The 24,640-nt window shown below is 34.9% G+C and overlaps 2 protein-coding genes across 3 annotated transcripts; one reads left to right on the top strand and one right to left on the bottom strand.

Moving 5' to 3' along the window:
• Positions 1–4,630: 4,630 nt before the first annotated feature.
• On the top strand, positions 4,631–8,295 carry LOC107851745 (cysteine protease XCP1). Of its 2 annotated transcripts, none has more exons than XM_016696829.2 (4): positions 4,631–5,160; positions 6,362–6,597; positions 7,138–7,278; positions 7,833–8,295. In XM_016696829.2, exons 1-4 carry the CDS (start codon positions 4,665–4,667, stop codon positions 8,046–8,048), a joined length of 1,089 nt encoding a protein of 362 aa, XP_016552315.1. In that variant the 5' UTR covers positions 4,631–4,664; the 3' UTR covers positions 8,049–8,295. The 2 variants fall into 2 exon arrangements, with proteins under 2 accessions (XP_016552315.1, XP_047257166.1); XM_047401210.1 differs by lacking the exon at positions 7,833–8,295 and adding an exon at positions 7,344–7,703 and having other exon boundaries at positions 4,638–5,160.
• Positions 8,296–8,998: 703 nt separating this feature from the next.
• LOC107851062 (AT-hook motif nuclear-localized protein 2) lies at positions 8,999–24,439 on the bottom strand. Its single transcript, XM_016695958.2, has 5 exons — positions 24,214–24,439; positions 20,998–21,050; positions 19,052–19,183; positions 9,810–9,962; positions 8,999–9,422 (listed from the first exon to the last, which is right to left on the bottom strand). The coding sequence occupies exons 1-5, from the start codon at positions 24,233–24,235 to the stop codon at positions 9,261–9,263; spliced, it is 522 nt and encodes a 173-aa protein (XP_016551444.2). The 5' UTR covers positions 24,236–24,439; the 3' UTR covers positions 8,999–9,260.
• Between the last annotated feature and the right edge of the window lie 201 nt (positions 24,440–24,640).

Here is a 24,640-nt window from a genome sequence, read left to right on the forward strand (position 1 = left end):
GTAAAAGGCTTCAAACAGAAAGAAGGTCTTGATTACTTTGATACATACTCACCAGTAATAAGAATAACGTCAATTCGAATGTTAATTGCCTTAGTGGTGGTATATGGTCTTGAAATCCATCAAATGGATGTAAAAATAGCATTCCTGAATGGAGAATTAGAGGAATAAATCTATATGGGACAACCCGGTTGTGGTTCCAGAAAAAGAAAATAAGATGTGTAAACTTTTTAAGTCGGTGTATGGACTAAGACAAGCACCTAAATAATGGCATGCAAAGTTCGACCAAACTATGTTGGCAAACGGGTTCAAGATAAATGAATGTGATAAGTGCATCTACATTAAAGACACTAGATCCCAAGAGTTAGGTTCAAGGAGATCAAACAAAGTTGTGTCTGACAGGTTCAACATTATCAATATACGCAACTCATTCTCATGATGTAGACAGTGTTTAGTAAACAAGGATAAGACTTAAGGTGAAAAGTCTTTTAATGATTATCTAAATTTGGCAGATTTGACCAAATAGTTTAATCTATAGGACTGAACGTCTAGAAATCGCCTATGTGAGGGCGAAGTCGAAGCCACTTCAAGGAGAATGTCAGTAAAGGCATGTTCTCTAAGCTCTCATGAAATCGGGACATGTTCATGGCTGAAACGAACAAAACCGTGAGAACCATAAACGGTAAAAGGCTGGTTGTGTGACATGTGTTGTCTAGGTGTACATTAAAGCTCGACGGGTCAAAGATATCAAATCTACTGCTTGAAGAGTACATCCGATGCATGTTCACTGCGAAAAGTTCAAAGGGAAACCCACTTATCCAGATGCAATCAGTCTTTGCTTAGTGATCACATACTTGCTCGTGAAATTTTACGAAAAAGTAGTCATTCCCCATTCATGTGGGGGATTGTTGGGTTCAATATGTATGAAAGTGTGAATGGAAAATGGAGGGAACCAAGTGGAGGGAAAATTTGAGAAAACACTATTATGGAAAGTGTACTATAAAAGGAAAGTCTACTAATTCTCTCACATTGGTGAGAGAATGTGACTTTCAAGTATTTTTATTAAAAAACACTTATTCCACTTGGTAAGTGAGGCAAGAAATAAGAGGTGCATCACGCCATCGTCGTCGTCCCTTGCTCGGCTCGGTTTTGGATTTGGATTTGGCAAATGATCGATCGATGAGATCTATCTTTTCAACAAAATTTATTTAACAGAAATTTAATATTAAAGGGAAAATGCAACAGAAACAGAAATTTTTTTGTGTTTTTTGATCATTCATTAATATGCATGCATGCAGTGACAGAAACACTGTTTCAAAATACAGTACAGAAGCAAAATAATGCTTCGGAAGGGATGCAACCCTTCAATGAAATGACACACTGATTCATAAAATGGTATGCCCGTTGGGATAGTTGTGACTGTTCGGAAAAGAACACTCTTTGAACGAACAAACATAATTTTTTCAGAAAGTTTACACCTTTTAAGTGAACCATTGCCTCCTTTCAGAAGGGGCACCTGATGGCTATGTAAACCGTCTTTCATCCACAAGTTTAGACACGGAAAATTTTCTGATATAAAAACACTTCTTGTCTTCAAAAATATTTTGTGTGATCATCAAATCGTTGAGTGAGTTTGAAGAGATTCCAATTGTTTGAGGTACCGGTATAGTTGGTTTGTTCGGCCATTTTATCCTGGAAGGAAAAATTTTGCAACCTTGGGTACTTGAGGGGAATTATTTCCTTAAGGACACTTCGTGAATTCGAAGGACTTGGCCATTTCTGTTTCATCTTATTTTTTGAAAAACATACTTCTAAGACAGATCACTTTGATCTTGTGTTGAGCGTGTTGTTGTACTTCATAGTGTTTTTGTTTTATACTTGAACTGATGTTGAAGTTATTCTGTCAAATTACTGTTTCTGTGTACCCGAAAACACTGAAAAATAACAACGGGGTGGCTTAAGAGTAAAGCTATTAAAGCATTTGCTTTAGGCCCCCATAATTTTGAGGCCTCGAAAATCTTAATAGTAGATTTTATGATTTTAACTTCACTTGAAATAATAATAAAGATTTTGAAATATGTTTAAAAAACTATTCAAAAGAAAAAAGAAAGAAAAAGTTATCTGATTAGTACAGAAAAAGTTATCTAATTATTATTAGGAATAATTTAGAATTTTAAATTAAACAATCCAAACTTTATATTAATAAATAAAGTTCTATCAACAACATCCCATTTAATGTATTGAAAACAAATAGCTAACATCTTATTAATTAGAATTAGGTTATGTGTTGGTTTAAAAATATACATAAAAAATGACTAATATGCCAAAAAAAAAAAAAAAAGACAACTTAAATTATTATAATATTTTTTTTTTGTTTGTATATGTATATATTTAAAATGTCTTATTAAAGTTTGGTTTTTAGGCCACTTATTTTACTGAGACGTCGTAGTTAGCAATATTAGAATTAATTAGGTAACTCACTTGCTAAACATAAGTTGACAAGTAGAAAATTATTGTTAATTCTTTTTCATTCTTTTAGGTGGAGACGGACATGGTGAATGCATGAAAGGTCGTGTACGTAACATGTGAACTTGTAACGAAAATTGTCAATAGATATGGTAAATGAATAAATGAACAAATGGCCATGAACATGGATGGAACCATGGATGAGGATAATATCAAGACCGACCGATACCACCAATCTAATTCAACTTCTTTAGCAACATTAATAAATTAGATAACTCACTAGTTCACTTCCTTATTGTTAATAGTAATAAAGAAGAATTTCTTTTGCACTCTTAGTTAGATGAGAAATGAAGGTTGATGTAGTGGGAATTTTATGGGGTTGTAAAGCAAGAGATTCTTGAGAGTTTACAAGTCTAACAACTAAGTCATTGTTTTTTTCTTAATTCATGTTAATCATTAGTGAAGTTTTGTGTACAAATAGAGTTCTTAAAAATAAATGTAATGATCAAGAAGATAACAATGAATATCAATAGAATTTGCTTTAAACTGATCTTGTTACTACTCTAAGGGTCGTTTGATTGGAAACAATTTATCTCAGAATTAGTTATTCCAATCAAATAAGGAATAAAATTAATCTTATAATCAGTTATTCTTGTACCAAACGAGCTCTAAGTTTCTAACTCTGGGGAAAGTAAATTGAGAGATTTTCAATTCATGAGGATAAACATGATCTCATTTAAATTTTAACAAAAACTAAATAATTGTTTACTAAGAATGTATTCTTTTGTTACATTTCTACATAAAGCTAATTATTCTTTCTTGAAACATTAAGATTTTTGATATGATATAGCTGGCATTTATAAATAATTTAAAAAAAAAAAAAAAATTAGAGCATCTAGTATTCATGAACTATGACCAAATTGTCATGACATACTCTAACTTCATGGGGTCCTATTACTTCCAAACTAAATTTTAGCGTATTTTTTATATCATTTTTAGCTAACGTGACACCTTTGATGTGGGCTCCATTTTAGGTAATAAAGGTGACACGTCAGCACAAAAGGGTGACAAAAATATGTGAAAATTGAGTTCAAGGATAATAGAATCCTGTGAAATTGGAATGTATCGTAGCAACTTTCGCCATAATTTGGAGATACTGAATGCTTATCTGGAAAAAAAACATCTGTAATTACACTTTTCGCATTGATAAAATCTTCATCTTTCTTGCAACCATTCTTAATTCACGTTCAAGTACTATTCTTATAGCAAATAATTTCATGATTTGCATTTTTGTTTACATGTTATATTGTAGCTAGCAATATAGAAGAAGAAATCTGTTTATTAGTGTTTTTTGGTAATTAACAAATTATAAGAAAACAAACAAATTAATTAAAATTTGGTAAAAGTTATGGATTGGGATATCAACCATTCTTTAGTTGATCTCAGCTCAAGTAACTTTTGAACAAGATTAATAAGTCGTTTATTAACACATCATTTTGACCTGCTCTAACATAATTCAGTCCACATCGTTCATTTGTACTAATGAAAAATTACATAACACCACAATCTATCTTTACTAAACTACATAAAATCTTTACTCTTTTTATTAATTACCTAAATCTTTTTTTTTAAAAAAAAAAAAAAAAAAACCAAATACATCCATAAATTTTCGGATACATCTCCCTTTGATCTAGTTAATGTATTATGTCTCTCGATTCTTGACCAAATAGTTTCAGAAATGGATGTCTCTTAGTAATTAAAATTATGTATCCGGATGCTAATTATGTACCCGAGCAAAAATGAAGTAATTAACTATTATATTTTTAAGTTTAAAATTATTTGTCTCAACTTAAAAATTATGTATCAAAAAATTGCAAAGTAAGAAATTATTTGTAATTTAGCAAAATAGGGATACGAAATAATTAGGTATAAACATGTTGAAATTTATATAAGTTTTACGAAAATTATAGTATAAATTACATGTTTAATGAGAAGTTGAATCTTTAATCCAAAGACAAAAAAGGCATGCTTCAAGTCTCCTACTGCTGCTCCATATATATTCTACTAAGTATATACAATTAATATATTGCACAAGTCTTTGCTTTAAAGCAAAATTATCAAGAATTTTACCCATATATAAACTCACATATTTTCCTACATTTCTTCATTCATCACAAGATCTCTCAATTAATAAATACAAGATGGCTAATTATTCATTCTCTAATATTTCCAAGTTCTCATTTCTTGTTTTTTACCCCATATTATTACTATCTCTCATGTCGCGTACAACATTTGTTGTTGCATGCGACTTCTCCATCGTGGGATATTCCCCCGATGACTTGAACAACATCGATAATATCATCAATCTCTTCGAGACGTGGATGGATAAACATAGCAAGATATACAAGAGCATTGAAGAGAAATTGCATAGGTTTGAGATTTTTAGAGATAATTTGAAACACATTGATGAAAGGAACAAACTTATTAGTAACTATTGGCTTGGTTTGAATGAATTTGCTGATTTGAGTCATGATGAATTCAAGAAAATGTACTTAGGACTCAAAGTTCAAAGTGAAAAAAGATCAAATGATGAGTCTACACAAGAATTTACTTATAGAGATTTTGTGGATTTGCCTAAGTCTGTTGATTGGAGAAAAAAAGGTGCAGTGACTGATGTCAAGAACCAAGGTTCATGTGGTAAGTTGGGGTTCATTTTTAGCGTTAAGGACATTTCAGTCATTTTAAATGAAAAAGCATTTATTCGGCACTTTTTTACCAAACACTTCAAGTAAGACTTTATTTACAATTTCATAGATTTGATGTCATTTCCACCATTGGTAAGTTGGGGGCTTATTTTTAGTTTTAAGGGTATTTCAGTTATTTTAACAAAAAAAACGTTTATTGAGACATTGTTTTACCAAACACTTCAAATAATACTTTATTTACAAATTCATAGATTTGATATCATTTTCGTCATTGGTAAGTTGAGGGCTCATTTTAGTGTTAAGGACATTTTAATCATTTTAACAGAAAAAGCATTTATTCAGACACTTTTTTACCAAACACTTCAAATAATACTTTTATTTATTCAGACACTTATCAAACACTTCAAATAATACTTTATTTACAAATTCATAGATGTCATGTCATTTTCTTCATTGGTAAAGTTGGGGGTTCATTTTTAGTGTTAAGGGCATTTCAATTATTTTAACAGAAAAAATATTTATTCAGACACCTTTTTACCAAACACTTCAAATAATACTTTATTCACAAATTCATAGATGTTAAAAGATATATTAGTCGAATTTTTCAAAAATATCGTCAGGTTTGAATGGATCCTCCAAAACCAATGCATCTTTTGGAGGGTAATATTTTTACTAAAAATTACGCAAATACACAACTTATGTTTCTAATATTACAAAAAGTCCCAACTTCCTAAAAATATTACAAAAATCCCAACATATATACAGAATGTTATGTATATGTCGACTATGTTATGTATATTAATAGGGAGAGAGAGTAAAGTAATTAAAAAAGTGGGAGAGAGTGTAATTACTTCCAAAAGGATTGGTATTTATGTTATTTATATTTTTTTTTATAGGGTCAAAGCAACATAGAAAAAAATGTTTATCGATCGACACCTTTTTTTTTTCCCTATCAAATCAGTTTATCTAAATAATAAAAGCACTTATTAATCCTTATTTTCATAGTTAGAAATCCGAAAACGATCTTATTTGCTTCTTTATTATCGAAATAAGCTATATTTTCCCTATGCTATAGTCATTTAACAAATATATCATTACACTCATACTTTAGAGCTATATTTAAGAATTCATTTGATCAGCTTTAAAAAGCCACGTGTCATGCTCTCATCGAAGAAATTATGTGAGTTTCGCAGGTAGTTGTTGGGCATTTTCGACGGTAGCAGCAGTAGAGGGAATAAATCAAATAAAGACAGGGAATTTGACATCTTTGTCTGAACAAGAGTTAATTGATTGCGACACACAATATAATAGTGGTTGCAATGGTGGCCTTATGGATTATGCTTTTCAATTTATTGTCTCACAAGGTGGTCTTCATAAAGAGGATGATTATCCTTACCTCATGGAAGAAGGAACTTGTGATGAAAAGAGAGTAAAGTCAATTATCTAACCATATATATAGTTCTAAAATAATGGTATTTCTAGCTATTTTGATCGTAGAGTCGGAGTCAGAATTTTAAGTTTATGAGTTTAATTTGTTATTGAACATGTTTTATGAATTCTCAAATATATACAAACTATAGGATCCAAGGTAAAAGTTATTAATGAGTTTGATTGAATTCGTACCTAATACTATGGCTTTGCTTCTGATTGCTCGAATCCTTCAAAGATAACGTCAATATGTTGGATCCTCCAAAAATATTTCTTTTAGAAAGGATATGCTGACATAGTAGAACGACATTTTTGGAGGATCTATGATTTTTCCAAACTTGAACTCATGAAGTTCAATTCTGGATTCACATCTAGTTACGTTACTCAGATCCTTTACAATGTTTTTAGATGTGTGTTAGATTCTCCAAAAGTTATTTATTTTTGAAGAATTCGATATAGATAGTAGCATTTCAGAGGATCCGAGCAACCTAGTTTGTGAGAATATTAGTGAATAGCTTAAACTGAATGTGATGTTTTTCAGGATGAAAGTGAAGTGGTGACAATAGATGGATACCATGATGTGCCTGCCAATGATGAACAAAGTCTCTTGAAAGCTCTTGCTAACCAACCTTTGAGTGTAGCAATTGAGGCTTCTGGCAGAGATTTCCAATTCTACAAAGGGGTAAACTCTCTACGCCCCCCCCCCCCCCCCCCCCCCCCCCCCAACCCCCAAATAACTCCTCTTAGGGTGTGTTTGACATGACAGAATTACTTTTTTATCGAAAATTAAGTCATTTTCTGGTGTTTGATCGAAAGAAAATACTTTTGGGGGTAAACATTATCCACTAAAAGAGGAAAAACCACTTCCCTCACTTTTGGCCGGAAGTCATTGTCCTTTATAACTATATCTAACTCTTAGCTTCAAATCACTCTTCAATTAAATGCCGGAATATATTTTTCAGTGAATGAGTGATTTTCAAGAAAATGACTCTCATTGTACCAAAACATATACCTTTTAGTTATAAATTAAATAGAACTCTTAAGAATGCTTGTAAACACTGGATGAATATACTATGAAAACTTTGAAAGGATCTTTTAACAAATAGCCATAGCTGGTCAGATAACTGTTTACTTTTTCTAATCGATATGAATAGTTATACACTTGTAATACTCAGCTATGCACATAGTACAAATCAATCGACTATTTTTAATTTAAGCGATTGAATATGGGTGTAGGGTGTGTTTGATGGGCATTGTGGAACTACATTAGATCATGGAGTGGCAGCAGTTGGATATGGATCCACAAAGGGAATGGACTATATCATTGTCAAGAACTCTTGGGGGCCCAAATGGGGTGAGAAGGGCTTCATTAGGATGAAAAGAAACACCGGCAAGGCCCAAGGCCTTTGTGGAATCAACAAAATGGCTTCTTTCCCAATCAAAAATAAGTAAAAAAACAATGTGCTTTTTTTTTTTTTTGGATAACCGTGGTGTTTAGACCAGCTTTCGTGCACCTCAACTGAATCCACATATACCTGTCACGTCTAACCAGAACAATGTACTCTTTTCCCCTTTTTTTCCTCCACTTCATCCCATTGTTTTCTATTTGTTGAATGTCATTTTATTTGTTATTAAAGCATTTTGTTGTCTTTTTTAATAAGTACCAATATAATGTGCTCATCTAATTTGTTGGGGACAATCTACTTTGACTCGTCTTTATATTTCACACACTTTAATTTGTGTTGCCACTTCTTATTGTCATATTTATGTTAAACACTTTCCAATGGATTTGATCCCCGTAAATGATGGATACTAGGCATTGTACATATCGACCACTCCTGCAGTGTTGTAGCTAACACGTTACCATCCCGTCTGAACTCCATGTATACCATGCCACTCGGGTAATAGCGTAAGCTAGTAATGCTAAGAAATTTTATTTCTTTCCAATTCAATTGTCCTTTCGATATTCATATACTCTACTTTATTATTGTATGTGTCTTAGCTTTGACTTACACAAACGAAAAAAATGGAGAGGAAACTAAGATTGTGTGTAACTTATCAAGATGCCTAGTGTTTAAGCATGTCATGTGATATTTGAGTTAAAAGAGTTGGGCATAATACATAAACAAATATTCAAACTTGGTCATTCCCACTTTGAGAATGTAATCTAGACATCTTAATTTGATCTCAACAGACAAATGAACACTCTAAACTTGTCCCCACTATCGCATGGACTACCAATGGTGGCGTGACATACAGTTGAGACGAATTGAGGTGCCTAGATATACGCACTCAAAGTTGGAATGCTTGCGTGCCAATTGCCACCAAGTTTAAGTGTCCGCTTATGTATTATGTCGAGGAGCTTATGTAGAACAAGCAAGTCCAAACATGTCCAAAGATTTAAAAAACACAAAAAGCTAAATTAACAAGACAAAATGCAAAGCATCAGCAAAATTGGCATTCTAACCAGTTCTTTTTAAACGCTTAGGTAAAAAGAAAAAAGGCCTATGGTCCTTGTTTGCAAAACTAGAATTACAACAATGTAAATTGTAAGTACAACAATCCCCTCAGGAGTCTTCCTCGTGAATAGTCGACGAGGAGTCAATCTGTCAGAAAGAGCGGAAAAAACTCATTCCCACGGCAAGCTTTGAGTTTCCTTCCACGTTATACTTCGTGCCTGATGGACCGCTTTGATTTAGGGTGACTGGGTAGCAAACTGGACAACCCACTATACGTGCCACGTGATGGTGGGCTGTTGCCCCTTGTCGCACTACCAAGATTGGGATTCAACGGAGTAGCAGGTGGAGTGATAGTACTTACAATAACCTGGAACATAAGCCATTAATTAGTGCCCTGTGTCACACATGCAACCTAGATAAACAAATACTAGTTTGAGCATAAGAGCCCAGCCTTTCACCTTTGTTATCAAGGAAAAAAGAAAGATTTTGAATGTATTCATCTGCGTGCTGCGTGCATTTGTAAAGCCAGAAAAAATCAACAGATTCCTCGACTCAAATAGATACCTAGACCAGCTTAACTAACTACCCGTTAACACTAAATCCAGGAAAAACGGATAATACTGATTCTGATCTTCCTGTTTAGACTTACTTGACAAACAAAATATCCAAACCTTTAGTCATACTAAATCACTATGACTAAAGATGAGAATAAATGCTACATAAATTGATCTTTGAAACTTAAGAGAAGGCAAACCTGGACCGGTGATGCAGAAATTAGAACACCCGCCACGGCACCACCTAAAACTCTTCCATCACGTCCAGCTAATAATACACTAACTCCACCTTGTGGACCGCCAATTTCAGATGGCAGAAATGAACCAGATAGAGACAAAATGTCAAACAGTCCCTACAGAAGGAACAGGTCAGAAAAGCACTCAAACAATACAATAATACAAGGATAGACAATCCTAAAAGAGTGATGCAGAGGAGCAGATTTTGATCAGAAGATCTCTGAATTCTAGAAGAGACAATCAACTAGTAACTCCGGGCACAAAATGAAGTTGAAATCAAATAATAAGATTAAAATCCATACGAACTGCATATAAATTTTATAAGTAATAGTAACAAACATATCTCTCAAGTAAAATGATGAAAAGAGGCAATTTTTCCTTCACATCTAAGTGAGATGCCCTTGTAATTAATATGAACTAAACAAGAGCCGTGTAAAATCTTACAATACAAGCAGAGGAGTCAAAGGTGAAAAGCATAGAAAAGCACCACAATCTACTGAGGTGTCAAAGAAGTACTGGCTGCAATAAGCTCACGTGCCCCTGATAAAAGCTCAGGCCTGGACGGCTACGCAATGGCTTTTTATCAAAAGACCTGGGCTTTTACTAAATCAGAAATCATGAATTCTTAATCACTTTCACCAGCACTACTACATGGTCAAATCTAGTAATGCCTCCTTTATTGCTCTAGTCCCTAAGAAGAAAAGAGCAGTAGAACTCAAAGACTCCAGGCCTATAAGTCTCATTGGCAGTGTCTACAAAATAGTAGTCAAGCTCCTAGCGGAAAGGATTAAATCTGTAAGTGGAAGTTGGTCTTGGGGGAGCAAAATGCTTTCCTCAAAGATAGACAAATAACAGATGCAGCACTGGTGGCCAGTGAATTGCTTGACGAGAGGCTAAAAAGTGGTATTTCTGGTATACTTAGCAAGCTTGATGTTGAGAAAGCTTTTGATCAAGTTAGTTGGGCCTACCTACTGTCGATGCTAAAGGAAATGGAGTTTGGGGATAGATGGATCAAACGGATCAAATTCAGCCTCACCGCTATGAAATATTCTATTCCTGTTAACAAATCGCCAATTGACTTTTTCTCACCACCGAAAGGGATTAGACAAGGTGATCCCATGCCCTCTTTTTTGTTTATTGTAGCCACGGAAGGCCAAAGCAAGATGCTTGAAAAAGCAAGGCAGTGACAACTCAGTCTCAGTCTCACATCTACTCTAGGTTGATGGTACCCTGTTTTTTGTGGGGCCGAGAAACTACAAATGCAATATCTTTAACTCACATTGCTCCTCTTTGAAGTTATCTCAGGTCGCATATCAATATGTCAAAAAGTGTTATCTTTCCTGTTAATAAGGTCGCAAACATGGATGAATTGGCTGGAATATGGGTTGTGGTATAGGCTCCTTCTCTATAACCTATTTAGGTTTACCTCTAGGAGCAAAATACAAGGCTGCTGAAGTATGGAATGCAGTGACAAAAAAGCTGGAGAAGAAATTAGGCCACAGTTAGAAATGGAGAATTGTCCCAGAGTCAGAACCGAGGACAATTTATTATTGATGGAACCATTTGAACCCCAAGAGATTCTGGAAAGCATTAAAGCATGCGCCGGATGGATATTCTATGGAGTTTTTCAAACATGTTGGAAGATAATCAAAGTAGATTTGGTAGCAACAGTACAAAATTTCCATGAGAAAGGTTTCTTTGAAAAAAGTATGAATGCTACATTTTTTGCTTTGATTCCAAAGAAAGTTGGGGCAGAGGAGCTAAATGATTACAAACCTATAAGCTTGATGGGTAAGTGTACAAGATCATTGCAAAACTATTGGCAGAAAGATTAAAGGTGATCCGTGGCTTGTTCGACAGACAACAACAAATGGCTTTCATCAAAGGAAGGCAAATAATGGATGCGGTATTAATTGCAAACGAGTGTGTTGACTCCTGACCTTGCAGCAACAAAACTGGAATTATGTGTAAACTCAACATTCAGAAGGCCTATGATCACTTAAATTGGAACTTCCTACTACAACTATTGGTAAAGATGGGTTTTGGTGCGAGGTGGATCAAATGGATAAAACATTGTATCAGTACAGTCAAATTTTCAGTGCTAATTAACAGAGAACCAAATGGATTTTTCTCGTCTCAGAGAGGTTTGAGACAGGGTGATCCCTTGTCTCCATGTCTGTTCATATTCGCAATGGAGGGCATGAGCTATTTATTGAATAAAGCAAAGGAAAAGAGGTGGATCAGAGGCTTCCAATTGGGAGAAGCAAATATGTTTGACGCAACACATTTACAGTATGCAGATGACACCTTGATTTTTTGTGATGTAGATGAGGCACGGGTTCTGATTTTGAGGATCATATTCATCATATTTGAAGCACTCTCTGGATTACATATAAACTGGGGGAAGAGCTTCATCTATCCTATCAACATAGTAACTGAGATAGAAACTCTTGCAAATAGATTAGGAGAGCTTCCAACTACTTATCTTGGAATGCCTTTGGGAGCTAAAAGTAAGTCGGCCTGGATTTGGAATGGGGTAGTGGGAAAATGCACAAAAAAAAAATTATTTGGACACTTTGCCTTCTTATTTGATGTCCATCTTTCCGATGCCTGTTAATGTTAGCAAGAGAATAGATACTCTGAGAAGGAACTTCCTTTGGCAAGGAAATGAAGATAAAAAGAAGTACCATCTAGTCAAGTGGGAGGAGTTGCTAGTAAACAAGAAAGAAGGTGGTTTAAGCATCCAGAATATGAAAAAGCAGAATCAAAGCCTGATGATGAAATGGTTGTGGAAGTTTGCTATTGAAGAAGGAATGTTGTGGAAAGAAGCCATCATATCAAAGTATGGTAAGGAAGATAATTGGATGACAAAGATTGTCACAACACCTTATGGTTGCTTAATCTGGAGAGCTATCAGGAATCTATGGCAATTAATGCAAAGTATGATTAGGGTAAAGATAGGAAATAGGCAGAAAACTTCCTTTTGCATTACAAATGGATAGGCATTAAACCTTGAAGCAAAAACATCCAAAACTTTACATCTTGTGTCAGCAACAACAAGCCACTGTTGCCATGAAGTGATATAGACAAGGATGGAATTTATTCCCAAGGAGACATTTGAATGACTGGGAAATGGAAAAAATTGCATATTTCTACAACTCAGTAGTTGGAATCAACAACTTGAATGGAGGAGAAGATAGACTGGAATGGGACAAAGACAAGAGAGGACATTTCTCTATCAACTCTGCATACAAGGAATTGAATACAACAGGGGCGAAGGAAAGAAATTGGCCGTGGAAGATGATATGGAAACCGAAAATACCCTACAAAATCAATTGTTTTATTTGGATTTTGGCCAAAGAGGCAGTCCTAACACACAAAAATTTGAGCAAAAGGGGTCATCAACTAGCCTCTAGGTGTTTTCTTTGTGGGGAACAAGTGGAGACAATCAACCATCTTTTTTTGCATTGTAAATGGACAAACCAGTTGTGGAGGATGTTCATTAGCATGAAAGGGATCAGGTGGGCGAAACTTGGAAGCATAGGAGAGGTGTTAAGATGCTGGAATATAGATGGCAATGTGAACAGGAAGGAAAAGAGATGGAAGATTGTCCCGGCTTACATTTGGTGGACAATTTGGACCGAAAGAAACAAGAGGAGCTTTGAGGGATGCAGAGCAGTTTATAGTCTTTCAAAATGAATTGTTTAGGTCTTTTTTATTTTTGATGTGAGCAAAAACTATTAGCTCAAATATTTTTGATGTTGTAGACTTTTTGTGAGCACAGATGTAAACGACAAAATGTAAGTTGTAATATTTTTTAAGGGGGACTACACCTTTAGTGGTAGTATACCTGTGGATATATAGAAGTAATGTTATGAGATTCAAAAAAAAAATAGTTTTCTGGAAAATGCATATTATTTTCATTAAGAATTATTATATGGCAGGAAAGATGGGATCCCTCCACGGCTCCACCTTTGACTAGAAGTCTTGAGTACAAGCCATATTGACTTAAGAAAAAATTCATCGCAAGGAGCGTTTCCCCTTTAATGGGATTACGAGGCTTTAATCTAAGATTAATCGGGGCCCAAAGCAGGTACTGGACACCAAATATATAATCATCCCACTATCAAGAGTTGTGGCAGGATCTTCTACCCTTAACCAAAGGTCTTGAGTATGAGGCGTGCTTCTTCTTTAATGGGCTTATGCGGTGCTAATCTAGATTAATCGGGTCCAATGGTCTTCATGCAAAAAAGAAACATACGGATATGAATTAAATGGGCGGAACAAACAAAACAGGATACCCATAAACTTTACATAAATTCATGATAATAGATAAACTTGTATACTATATTATAACATGCATAGTATTATATGTCATTCATGCTTCTTATACTTTTGAGGAGGATCACATTTTGCCGTCTTATTCATTTATCGTGGTTATGCCCAGGATAATCAAAATAATAATTGTGCTGACGAGAAAACGACACATATATTCTTAAGAGTATATTAACTTTTAAACTTGTCAGATATTTTTGTTTCACGCCTTAGTTTTATGGTCAACCAAATACGTATAACTTGTAAATAGTGAATCAGAGATCCCTTTCTTTGTGACAAACGACTCTTTCTTAATTAAGAAAATGTAATATCTTGAAAAATAAAAAAAATAAAAGTTGAGTAACCATTAATGAAATTATCCCCATAAAATAATATTCCAGTATAATCTAAAATGTCATATAAATATACATTTTTACCAAAAAAAAAAAAAAAAGAAATTGGTTGGCCAAACACTAACTAGAAAAGTTCTAGAAAGGAAAAAACTTTTCAAATAGCACATATTTTTGGCTATCAGAAAAATTAATTTTGAACAAAAAGAATTACCAAATTTTAAAACTATAATATGTTTTTCACTTGTGTTGCCACATCAGCACATCTCCATGGGTGGTAGGTTGGTTTTAATCAACAGTGTTCTCGACAGTTACCTACCTACATCATGTCTCTCTTTCCTATGCCATCTAAGGTCCGGAAGCATCTTGATAAAGTAAGGAAAACATTCCTATGGAAAGGCAACGGTGAAGATTATAAATTTCATTTGGTGGACTGGTCAAAGGTTATCAAACCAAAATAAGTAGGGGGTTTGGGAATCAAAGACTTATCCGAACACAATAGTAGCTTGCTTATGAAATAGTGGTGGAGATATGGTCAAGAAACAACTAGCCTTTGGAAAAGGGTGGTGACTGCAAAGTATGTGGAAAAAAATCATTAGAGCATCAGCACAAACACAGCACCCACCGTGTTGAACCCTGGAAACACATAAGCAAGCTCAACGATGATTTCTTTCTTGATGTCTCGTTTTCAGTTGGAAATGAAAATTTAGTGAGTTTTTGGAATGACAAATGGCTTCTCGACCAACCCTTGAAGATCTCTCACCCAAACCTATACCGACTAACTGTGAACCCAAACTTCACAGTAGCACAAAATAGAGCCAGAGCTTCATGGACCTCCTCTTTCAAAGGAATTTGCAGGATTGGGAACTAGAGGAGATTTTTGATCTGTAAAGAATTTTAGAAGATTGCACAATAAATCCCCAGGCCAATGACAAGCTAAGATGGGTTAGTTCAAGGAAGGGGTCTTCCTCAGTTAAGGCAAGGTTATAGTAAATTGTGTGCTCAAAATGAAGTGCCTGGAGACTGGCCTTGGAAGCTGATTTGGAGAACTAAACTCCCCAATAAAATCACGTGTTTTACATGGACAGACATCAAGGAAGCAATCCTAACTCAAGACATCCTTTGCAGAAGAAAGTTTCAACTAGCAAGTAGGTGCATTATGTGCCAACATAGCTCAGAAACAGTCAACCATTTACTTCTGCATTGCTCAGTTGCATCGGATTTGCGGAACATGTTCTTATCAATTTCTGGGGGTTAATTGGGCAGTGCCACGGAATATTAAGGAAACTATCAAAAGCTGAAAACTTTGGGTAGTTGACAGTGTTAAGTATCCCACATTGGAAAATGAATGGGTAATTGGTCTCCTTATATGGACTTGGGCAATCCTCCCCTCTTGAGCTAGCTTTTGGGTTGAATTAGGCCTAAGATCCATTCTTTACATGGTATCAAAGCCAAACCCATCCTAAATCTTTGTTCACCGATGTTAGGCCCCTATATTATATTATCCACACACCAATTAACAAGGTCTGAGCGTGCGGGGGAGTGTTAAGTATCCCGCATCAGAAAATGAATGGGTAATTGGTCTCCTTATATGAACTTGGGCAATCCTCCCCTCATGAGTTAGCTTTTGAGGTTGAGTTAGGACCAACTTTACAAAAAAAAAATACTATTGAAAATTGTGTATTTACATAATTACATCTAGACCCTATTTATAGACATTACATTATAATCCTTTTCCAAGTAGGATTTTAGATACTATTCTTATTCCTACTCATATTCTAATAGACAGAACCATCAAGAGGATCTGGCAGATGATACCAGCATGCATTTTTTGGAGAATCTGGATGGAACCAAATCATAGATGTTTTGATGGGATTTCAACCCCCAACTCTACTGAAGTTTAAGTATTTGAACTTTGATGTTTCTTTTCAGCTGAAGCAATTTAACCCTTGTAAATGATATTATTCCTCTTGTAGATTTCATTAGCTCCTTATCTTTGGCTTAACAGCCATACTTTTTGCTCATTTAGGGAAATGGATCAATCTTCTATCAGTAGGTTTTTGTATGTAGGAGCTTTCCCTCATTTTCTTTGTACTGTTTTCAACTTCTTGATGCCAATTAATATAAAATTACTTCATCCAAAAAAAAAGGCGCAAGCTGCAAAGCCGCAATTGATATGTAAGCTTTAGTGAAGAAAAGGTGCTAATAGATCTACAGATTTAAAAAAAAAAAAAGATAAAAGTAATGCAGGAATAATATAGAAAGGGACATTAATTATTTGGACAAAAGAATTAAAAAATTATAATTAGCTGAATTATGTAACATGGAACATGAAATGTTAAAACAAGTAAGCTATGTTCAGACGTAAACCTCATAATTATTTGTTCAGACGTAAACCTCATAATTCATCACGGACAGGCAAATCACAGATGCGGCTCTAATTGCAAATGAAGTTCTAGATTGGAGAATAAAAAGTAAGGAACCGGGCATCCTATGCAAACTAGACATAGAAAAAGCTTTTGACCAACTCAATTGGTCATACCTCTTCTCCATTTTGAGACAAATGGGTTTTGGAGAAAGGTGGATTAAATGGATCAAGTTCAGCATCACCACAGTGAAGTATTCAGTTCTAGTGAATGGAAGTCCAGTTGGTTTCTTCTCACCACAAAAGGGGCTTAGGCAGGGAGATCCCCTCTCTCCTTTTCTTTTTATCTTAGCCATAGAGGGCCTTAGTAATATGTTGGATAAGGCCAAGCAGCTGCAATGGCTAGATGGTTTTAATGTTGCCACAAGGAACACTGTTAATGTCTCACACTTACTGTATGCTGATGACACCCTTGTTTTCTGTGGAGCAAATAGGCCTCAAGTTCTTTAACTAAATCTAATACTGCTCATTTTTGAATCACTTTCGGGCCTTCATATAAACATGTTAAAAAGTGTTATATTCCCTGTTAATAAGATTTCAGACCTAGAAGGGCTTGCAGGAATACTTGGTTGTAACATTGATTCCCTCCCAACCACTTATCTTGGACAACCCCTGGGTGCCGCATTTGGATCTACATCTATTTGGGATGGGGTGATTGAGAAGTTCGAGAAAAAGTTGGCATCTTGGCAGATGCAATATCTTTCAATGGGTGGGAGATTGACACTAATTAATAGCGTGTTAGACAATATTCCAACTTACTACATGACTCTATTTCCCATACCTAGCAAGATATTGAAGCAGCTTGATAGGATCAGGAGGGATTTCTTATGGGATGGTAACAATAAGGATCACAAGTTTCACCTGGTGAAGTGGATTAAAGTGGTAAGGCCAAAACAAATGGGAGGATTGGGCATAAAAGATTTAGCACTTCACAACAAATGCTTACTCATGAAATGAATATGGAGGTATACTCAGGTGGATCAAGCTCTATGGAAGAAAGTAATCAAGGCAAAACATGGAGTCGAAAACCATTGGTGCTCCAAGCTGTCCAACTCCCCTCATGGTGTAGGCCTATGGAAGAGTATATGCAAGCTTAAAGATAAGTTCTTTCAAAACACTCGATTGGTAGCAGGTAATGGTATACATATCAGGTTTTGGAAGGATAGGTGGCTGGACAATATCATTCTGATGGAGGAATTCCCTAGGCTGTTTCAAATTGCCCGTGCACCAAATTTTTCCATCTCTCAGAATAGGGAAGACAACACCTGGAATGTACTTTTCAGAAGGAACCTACAGGATTGGGAAATCGAAGAAGTGGTCAACTTGTTCTCTAGGCTAGAAGGCCAGGTGATAAATGTCCAGGAAGCAGACAAGTTAAGGTGGGATAGTGACAAGGATGGTAAATACTCGGTGAAAGCAAGCTATGTAATCTCATTTGCTCCTAATAGAGTGCTTGATAACTGGCCATAGAAGTTGATATGGAAGACAAAGCTCCCACCAAAGATCATATGCTTCAGCTGGACAGCTCGTCATGAAGCTTGCCTTACTCAAGATAACCTTAAGAAAAGGAAATTTCAAATTGCCAACAGATGTTACATGTGCCATCAGAACATTGAGTCCAACAATCATCTATTTTTACATTGTAAAGTTGCTGCTGGCTTATGGAGTATGTTTCTGTCTATATTTGATATTAAATGGGTAATGCCACATAGCACCAAAGAGGCCTTTGAGTGTTGGTGCAATTGGAGAGTTGGTAAGGCCATCAAGCCAATCTGGAAGATGATACCTTCTTGTATTTGTTGGTGCGTAAGGTCTGACAGTCAACTCCAAATCACTCCCTTAACGCTAGGTGTCTTTTGTATCTATATAGTTGGCATAACCTTTCACCCATAGATTCCCTTGAGAACTTTCTGAACTTTGTTAGCTCCCTGGTACTAGTGTAGCCTTTTGTTTTTGAGCTAATGTACTTTTGTCTTTCTCTAACTTTTGTACTATTCTGCATCTTCTTGATGCCAGCAATGCAATTTCTTATTACTTCATCAAAAATGTAACATGGAACATGAAATGTTAAAACAAGTAAGCTATGTTCAGACGTAAGCTATGTTCAGACGTAAACCTCATAGGTCGCAGCTCCTCCGGGCACGCCAACTCGCCTTAGAGACACATTTGATAATGCACCAGTCGCTGACAGGATACAAACAAGCCCTGAACAATTCTGAGTAAATGACTTTATATTTGTTGCCACGTCCTGAAAAATCAGATAATAAGGATTAGTTATACAAAATATAATGACCTGCGAATTAAGGAGCCATTTGTCCAAGGAATTTTTTTTTCACATTCTTTTTTTCGTTTGGTTATGCATTGGACTGGTTTTTTGAAAAAAAAAAAAGGGAATTTGATGATGTGTTTCAAGTTTGAAAAAGTTGTTTTGACCAGTTTTCCAAATTAAAACTTTTCCATTCACAAAGTTTCAACTTTATTTCAAGCTAAATGCATGTCCGAATATAACTTCAATGTTCAACGACACTTTATCAACTTTAAATACTGCTTTGTTTTCAAATATTTCTTTTATACCCATGGTGTCCGGGTTAGCTTTGCACACCTCAACTAATTCCATAAGATACATGTCACCTCCCACCCACAACAGGTATACAACAGGTATGTATCATATAACTCTGTCCACAAAGGCTAGGACACATGGGAAAAGATCACCTAATGTTTTTGTCTCAGCTGCGATATGAACCTGTAACCTTATGGTTCCTCAACTCATTTCATTGACCATTAATTAGGCCACACCCTTGGATGCATAAATATCACATTCTTATGTTTAACTTAATATCTGCAAAACTATAACAATATGATCTGCAATTTACAGGCAACACAGAAAATTCTAAGAGTCAAAAGATTAATCACATCCATATATCTGCATCACCAAAGAGTTACCGCTATATTTGGTTGGGAGCTAAAAGAAGGGGTTTCATGGTTACTGAACGAGAAAAAGAGGGTTAAAGGGCACTGCCCTTGTTTGGTTAGAAAATAACTGAGAGCGAAAGATAAGTGAAAAAGTATGTTACTCATGACTGATTTTTATAACCCTCCTGCAAAAGTACAAAGCTAGTTTACTTTCCTTCCATAACCAAAATTTAGAGGGAAGAGTAGATACTTTTAAGTAGTCACCAAAAATAATCATCCCTAAACCAAAACCACATACTATATTTGTGTAGGAGAACGACATATAAACCAAACACGTCTTTATCATGTTGCTGAATCATCCACTAAGATAATTACTTAAAAGAACAAGAAAGAAAGAACAATAATGTCAATTTGCGAAGCAACTTCCATTTAGACAAATCGATATCAAATATAAAATGAATCCAATTAACACTAAGATCATAACTTTGTAAGTTTCCAAATTAACCTATGAAGCTACATTAACAATGAATCCAATTAATCATCATGTATCATATCATTCCATCCCTTTAAGCATGAAATGACCATTAATGACACTGATTTGGAGTATATTCGGTCAAGGGTAACTGTTAGGATTTTTTGGGGGGGAGGGAAGAACTTTTAGGATTTGAAACTCAATAAAATTTTTATGGAGTTTCTTTAAACATCAAATTATAAAATCTTTTCTAAGATTATGCTAGTCATATTGACTTAAAGTTATGCTCGTTTACTAGGAATGCCATATTTGAAGAAATTCCTTTTAAAACCACGTTTTCACAATCTATTCTTTATGTCAGTAATATAAACCTTGTTACTAAAGTGACTTGCAATCAGTAATAAAATAAATTTTTGGCCATCATTTTAGAGCAGGTGCATAATAGATATTCTCTTTTCACAACTCTTTTCCTAAGATATTGTCCACGATTGCCAACCAAGTCAACTTCTACCAAACATTCTGAATTACTGACAGCAAAACTAATAGGGAATAGTTGTAGTTCAAGACATAAAAGTGTTGGCTATTTTTAAGTTCCATAAGAAATTAAATGTTCTTCAATTCGGAGAAAATATTATCTATATAGCATTCAAAGGAAATACAAAGGATAAAGGGGTAACCTCTCCGGTTTTCACAGTGATAATATGTGATGTGGATCCGGATTTTGGTGTTCCTGCAATGAGAAAATGACACTGAGAAGTCCTAGTGATGATGGTGGAATGGGAAAATTTGTTATACAGGTCAAGTGACACATGAATTCAATCTCCCCGCCCACCCACCCACACAAAAAAAGGAAATAAAATCAAAGAAAAGAATCGAAAAATCAGCATTCATCTTCTATTACATATGATCCACAAGCACTCATGAAAATGTTAGATCAATTAATTTAAGAGCGCAGAAATTTCTAATATAAATTTGAGAACGAGGAATCTATTGTGCCACTCTTAAGGCAATAAATTTAAAAGGGGAACTCTTATGAAATTGACAATAATTGATAAAAGGATATTGAAGTTCGTCTACATACACAGAGCCGTCACAGTGGAACATTAAATAGGAACATACCTTCTGCTATAGTTGTTTTTTTAAAAAAAAAAATTGTAACATACATAATCAGTACTAAGTTAGAGAGACACCATAAATACAAATAAGTCAAGATTTTGAATGCGCAAAAGAAATCTACATTGATCCTATCTAGACTATCAGGGAATCCGTCAATTTTGCTTACCTTCAAAACCGCGAGCATTTCTTTCTTTCAAAAATGACATCATAAAAGGTGCCACCGTAATTCTTTAAGCGTAAGGGAATGTCTTTCAGTTTACAGGCGGCTATCCAAAGAGGCGTGCCAAACTGATGAAGTTACAAGCATTTATATAGGTAGGCTAGAGACGCTCAGGCCTAAACTTTAAACCTAGGGGCTTTTTCGTAAAATGCGGTTGCCCTAAGGACTTAAATAACACATTTTATTCCATCCAAGGGAATTTTTTGGATATATTTGCATAACATGAAGCGGCACAAAATATGTTGAGTGTTTCCTGTCGCTTAACGAGCGCTATTATCAAGGCTCTAAGACTACTTTTACTGGTCAATTAGAGTAATCCTGAAGAAGCAACACTTTGTAAGTAATTGTTTTTCAATATCTTTATTCATATATTTATTATTCCTTATTATAATAATTAGTTTTAGACTACACATATATTTGTAGTTTTCTTCCATGATTGTCTTTTTCCATTAAAGTCCACGCTTTATTTACACTTTGCACTTAAAGCACCAACGGACTTTAGAACTTTTTTGTGCTTTTTGCCTTTGATAAGACTGTCGGAGACAAGGTAAATAATTTATACCTAATATATGGGCCATATTAAATATCTTTAAAAGAGAGAAGTTATTTCTAACAAAGGGAACTCATATGAACTTTCTAACTAGAAGTTACAATCTCCCCCTCCCGCGAAAAAAATAATATCCAAAGCTATAAAAGTAACTTTTTAAACTCTATCCGAACGACTTTTTACATCTTCTGGAGACAAAATATTTACAACATATGAACTTTCTAACTAGAAGTTACAATCCCCCCTCCCCCCAAAAAAATAATATCCAGAGCTATAAAAGTAACTTTTTAAACTCTATCCAAACGACTTTTTACATCTTCAGGAGACAAAATATTTACAGCATAAGGGTAAATAGTGAATTCAGCAATAGTAGTTCCTTCTTTATTATTTGCCTAAAGGTGGGGCAAAAAAGAAGATAAAGTCAAAACACAAAAGAAGAGACATGCAATGAACAGTATACAAAAATGTAACTTCAAATCCTTATACATTAGCACTCATAAACATTGTGATTATTTAAGGTCATCAATAAAAATACCAGAGCAGCACAAAGGAATCGTTTGGTACGTAGACTAAATCATCCCGGGATTAATACCTGGACTAATTTATCTTATAAGGGAGGTGGCATAAATTAATCTCATGTTGGATGGAATAAGGTGTGATATCCAAAGACTAAGTTTGGTATTAGATTATACCATGTCTGATTGATGGTATAATTAGTTTTGAGATAAATTTACCATTAATCAAACATGGTATAAAATTAGTACCAAACTTCATTATGGGACATTTCACCTTATCCTGCGTACCAAACGACCCATTTGAGTATGTTGGTAAATCCCCCCTTGTGAAGTCATTTTGATCGGAGTGAATTTAGTAGGTAAGTTATAGAGCATATGATCCCGTGGTCTTTCCGTAAAACTAGATTGTATGTATATACTATCTAGAATTGATCTAATATTAACTTCTCGCACCTACATGTTAAACGAAAATGAATCAGCTGGTCAAGTTAGTTAGCTTGCCATATCAGCAATTAGTTATTGGTTGTTGAATTAGCTAGAAGCAGTTAGCAAATTAGATTCTCTCTCATTTCTATAAAAGGCATGGTATCATTATAGATTCAATCATCAATTGAATATACTACAAAGTTACTACTGAAATTCTACTCTATCTTCTTATGTTCCATCTATTGAGCTGGAACACCCAGACAATCTCTGTACTTCCCCTGTGCAGCTACTGATTTCTCTAACTCCATTAGTGAATTCCTGATTTCAGCTCTCACTATATTACAAAAGGACTTCGTTTTGCACTAGGTTGAAAGCTAAGTTACTTACTAGAGGTACAAGGATGATGGATCAATTCCCAATCTATGTTTTTTTCCTCCTTTCTTTAGTGGTGCACTCACCTCTAGATTCACCCTTGAGTCTGATGCAGATCAATCGATCCAAAGCGCGACTTTCTTTAGCATTATAAAATTATAATACTCCCAACTGCTAACAGATCAAAAATGATTAATTACTTTGCACCTTCCAAGGGTACGACCTAGTGGTTAATGAGAAGTATGACGTCTCATATTCAAATTCCAACAGACACCAAAAAAAAGACTAGGTGATTTCTGTTCATCTATCCTAGCCTTGATCGACAAGTTATCTTGCTACATGTTGTTGGCGGGAGGTAACAAGTATTCTGTGGAATAAGCCGAGGTGCGCGCAAGCTAGCCCGAACAAAAGAATATCAGCTACTTCTGAAATAAAGTATTGTGACAAATAAATATTCCATCTTTCATATCCTTGGTGAACAAAGTTATATATTGTTGGTGGGAGGAAGAAGGCATCCCGTGGAATTGTGCAAGATAGCTCCAACAAAAATAGATGATCAACTACTTTTGAAGCAAGTGTTATGACAACTAAATATCCATTTGTCCTAGCCTTGATGGATATTTACTCAACGTGTGGAAAAGCTAGCCCAAAAACCAATATGAATATGAATAAACATTAAGAAGTTAGAGAGTTTTACCAAAATTGTCAATTTGTTGCATTTGGCTGCAAAATTAATAGGCTATTCCAGCGACAAACTGTTGGCGGGAGGATCGCCGGCATCGGACGGTGAAGCATCAGGATTTCCAAATCTATAAAAATAAAAATAGTAATAACTTTTTCTCCAAAATTGTAAATGAAAAAACAAAAATAACAGCTTCGGGGCTAAAACCCTGACAAAGCCCCTATTTGGGTCTATTTTTAATTTTTGACCTTAAGGAGTCTTTCTTTTTAATACTATAAGGTGGTTTGGTGTGAAGTACAAGTAGAATAATTTTGGGATAAAATATTTAGGATTATTTTATTTTATTTTTGATTAGTGCCCTGTTTGGTCAAGTTTATTTTTCTCCAAACGTGCTTATTTTTTTCTCAAAAATGCTTATTTTCAAAATTTGAGACGTTTGGCC

This window comes from Capsicum annuum, chromosome 12 (assembly GCF_002878395.1).
Source record: "Capsicum annuum cultivar UCD-10X-F1 chromosome 12, UCD10Xv1.1, whole genome shotgun sequence".
Classification (NCBI taxonomy): domain Eukaryota; kingdom Viridiplantae; phylum Streptophyta; class Magnoliopsida; order Solanales; family Solanaceae; genus Capsicum; species Capsicum annuum.